At 36.8% G+C, this 1,488-nt stretch overlaps 1 protein-coding gene across 1 annotated transcript in view; it reads left to right on the forward strand.

Moving 5' to 3' along the window:
- LOC117117156 (deoxynucleoside triphosphate triphosphohydrolase SAMHD1-like) overlaps positions 1 to 919 on the forward strand; it is a 68,521-nt gene extending 67,602 nt beyond the window's left edge. The window contains exon 11 of the mRNA XM_033261366.1: positions 853 to 919. Coding sequence (XP_033117257.1) covers positions 853 to 919 — 67 coding nt within the window. The remainder of the gene's footprint in view (positions 1 to 852) is intronic.
- Positions 920 to 1,488: the final 569 nt, after the last annotated feature.

Genomic DNA, 1,488 nt, shown 5'->3' on the forward strand with positions numbered 1-1,488 from the left:
TATATATATATATAAATAAATATACAAATAAATATAAAAATATATAATTAAATATATACAGTATATATAAAATAATATATATATATATATATATAGATATATCAATAAATACAGTACATATATATAAATATATCTGTATGTATGTATCTGTATATCTGTATTTTAACAACATCTCTATCAGCGCTGCATACTTCCGGATCGACGATTCGAAAAAGTGTATGTATTGCGCATGACTGGACTACACAGGCAAAGCTTCCCGGTGAAAAAAAAGGATTTAAAATGTATGACTCGCATGGCTCGTGCATTGGCTCGCATGACTCGCTGGCTCGCACTTTGTCACGACCCCATTACTTCTTGATGAAGCCGATAGCAAAAGCACCAAAAGATAACTTAAATATATCTTATCAATATTTGACAAATATTGCAAGGCAAGGGTGCTACTGAAATTGAGGAAATATGCAAATATGAGCTAGACACCCTTTGAATTGATCGCCTGGCCCTAGGCCTAGCATAGCAGTCGATAGGAAGTAGTAAGCCTAGGCCTCTAATAACAGGCTATATAAAATAAATATTGACTCTCTAAATTCGGGAAGCAGTGAAATATATTTCCCCTCGATACCTCAAGGTAATAGATTTCACCATTCCCCTCATGAGTAGTCAATATTTGTATAACATAACTTTTTTTGTTTTCGTATTTAAGCATACCATCTGTCTTAAAAAGAGTTGTATGTGAGAATTTACTTTGTTGAGAATACTCTTGACAATGGTTAGCTTATTGTCAAGACATACAGTAGTCCTAAGTATTTTACACTTTTGAAGCAAATATCTTATGATCCAATTATTTTTAAATAGTAAACCAATATTTGATGTTACTTATGCTTGCTTAGTCTCGTCAACAAGACTTTGTCAGCCTGAATGAATCATTATGTGAGTTGCCCTGGAACCTTGCCTTTCCATCATACACCACCCTCACAGGAGTCGTTTTAGATTCTTTGGTCACCGTAAAGTGTGACACTTGACGTGAAACACCTCGCTTCAGTTGCTCCGTCATTTGCTCACAGTACACTTTCTATTCCGCACTTCTGTTCTCAAATTGTCTTTCTAGAATCCTTTGCGTTTTCTTCCAAGGTTGCATATTGTATATGTTCCATCTGGAAGTTGGGTCACACTCTGATTAATTGCCTCTGTTGCGTTGCGGTCCATCAGATCTTCAGAACATTTACACTTCTTTGGCTCTAAACTTAAGGCAGATAAAGTGTTTGATTGGTCCTACGGCAGACACATTGATATAGTTGGCCAGTGCTGATGTGGTGGATTGTCCTCCTTGGATGAACCACCCGAAGGGACATTTTACGGCGACAGGCTCACTTGCATTTTCACCACGGATATAATCATGCAAAATCATCTAGTGCGTATTATCAACGCCAAGTAGTATGTCAATGATCGGAGATGGAGCAAGATGTATATCGACTTCACTCGGGAATGCTG

Source organism: Anneissia japonica, unplaced genomic scaffold (genome assembly GCF_011630105.1).
Source record: "Anneissia japonica isolate Jap-2015-1 unplaced genomic scaffold, ASM1163010v1 scaffold287835_len3118868_cov185, whole genome shotgun sequence".
Classification (NCBI taxonomy): Eukaryota; Metazoa; Echinodermata; class Crinoidea; order Comatulida; family Comatulidae; genus Anneissia; species Anneissia japonica.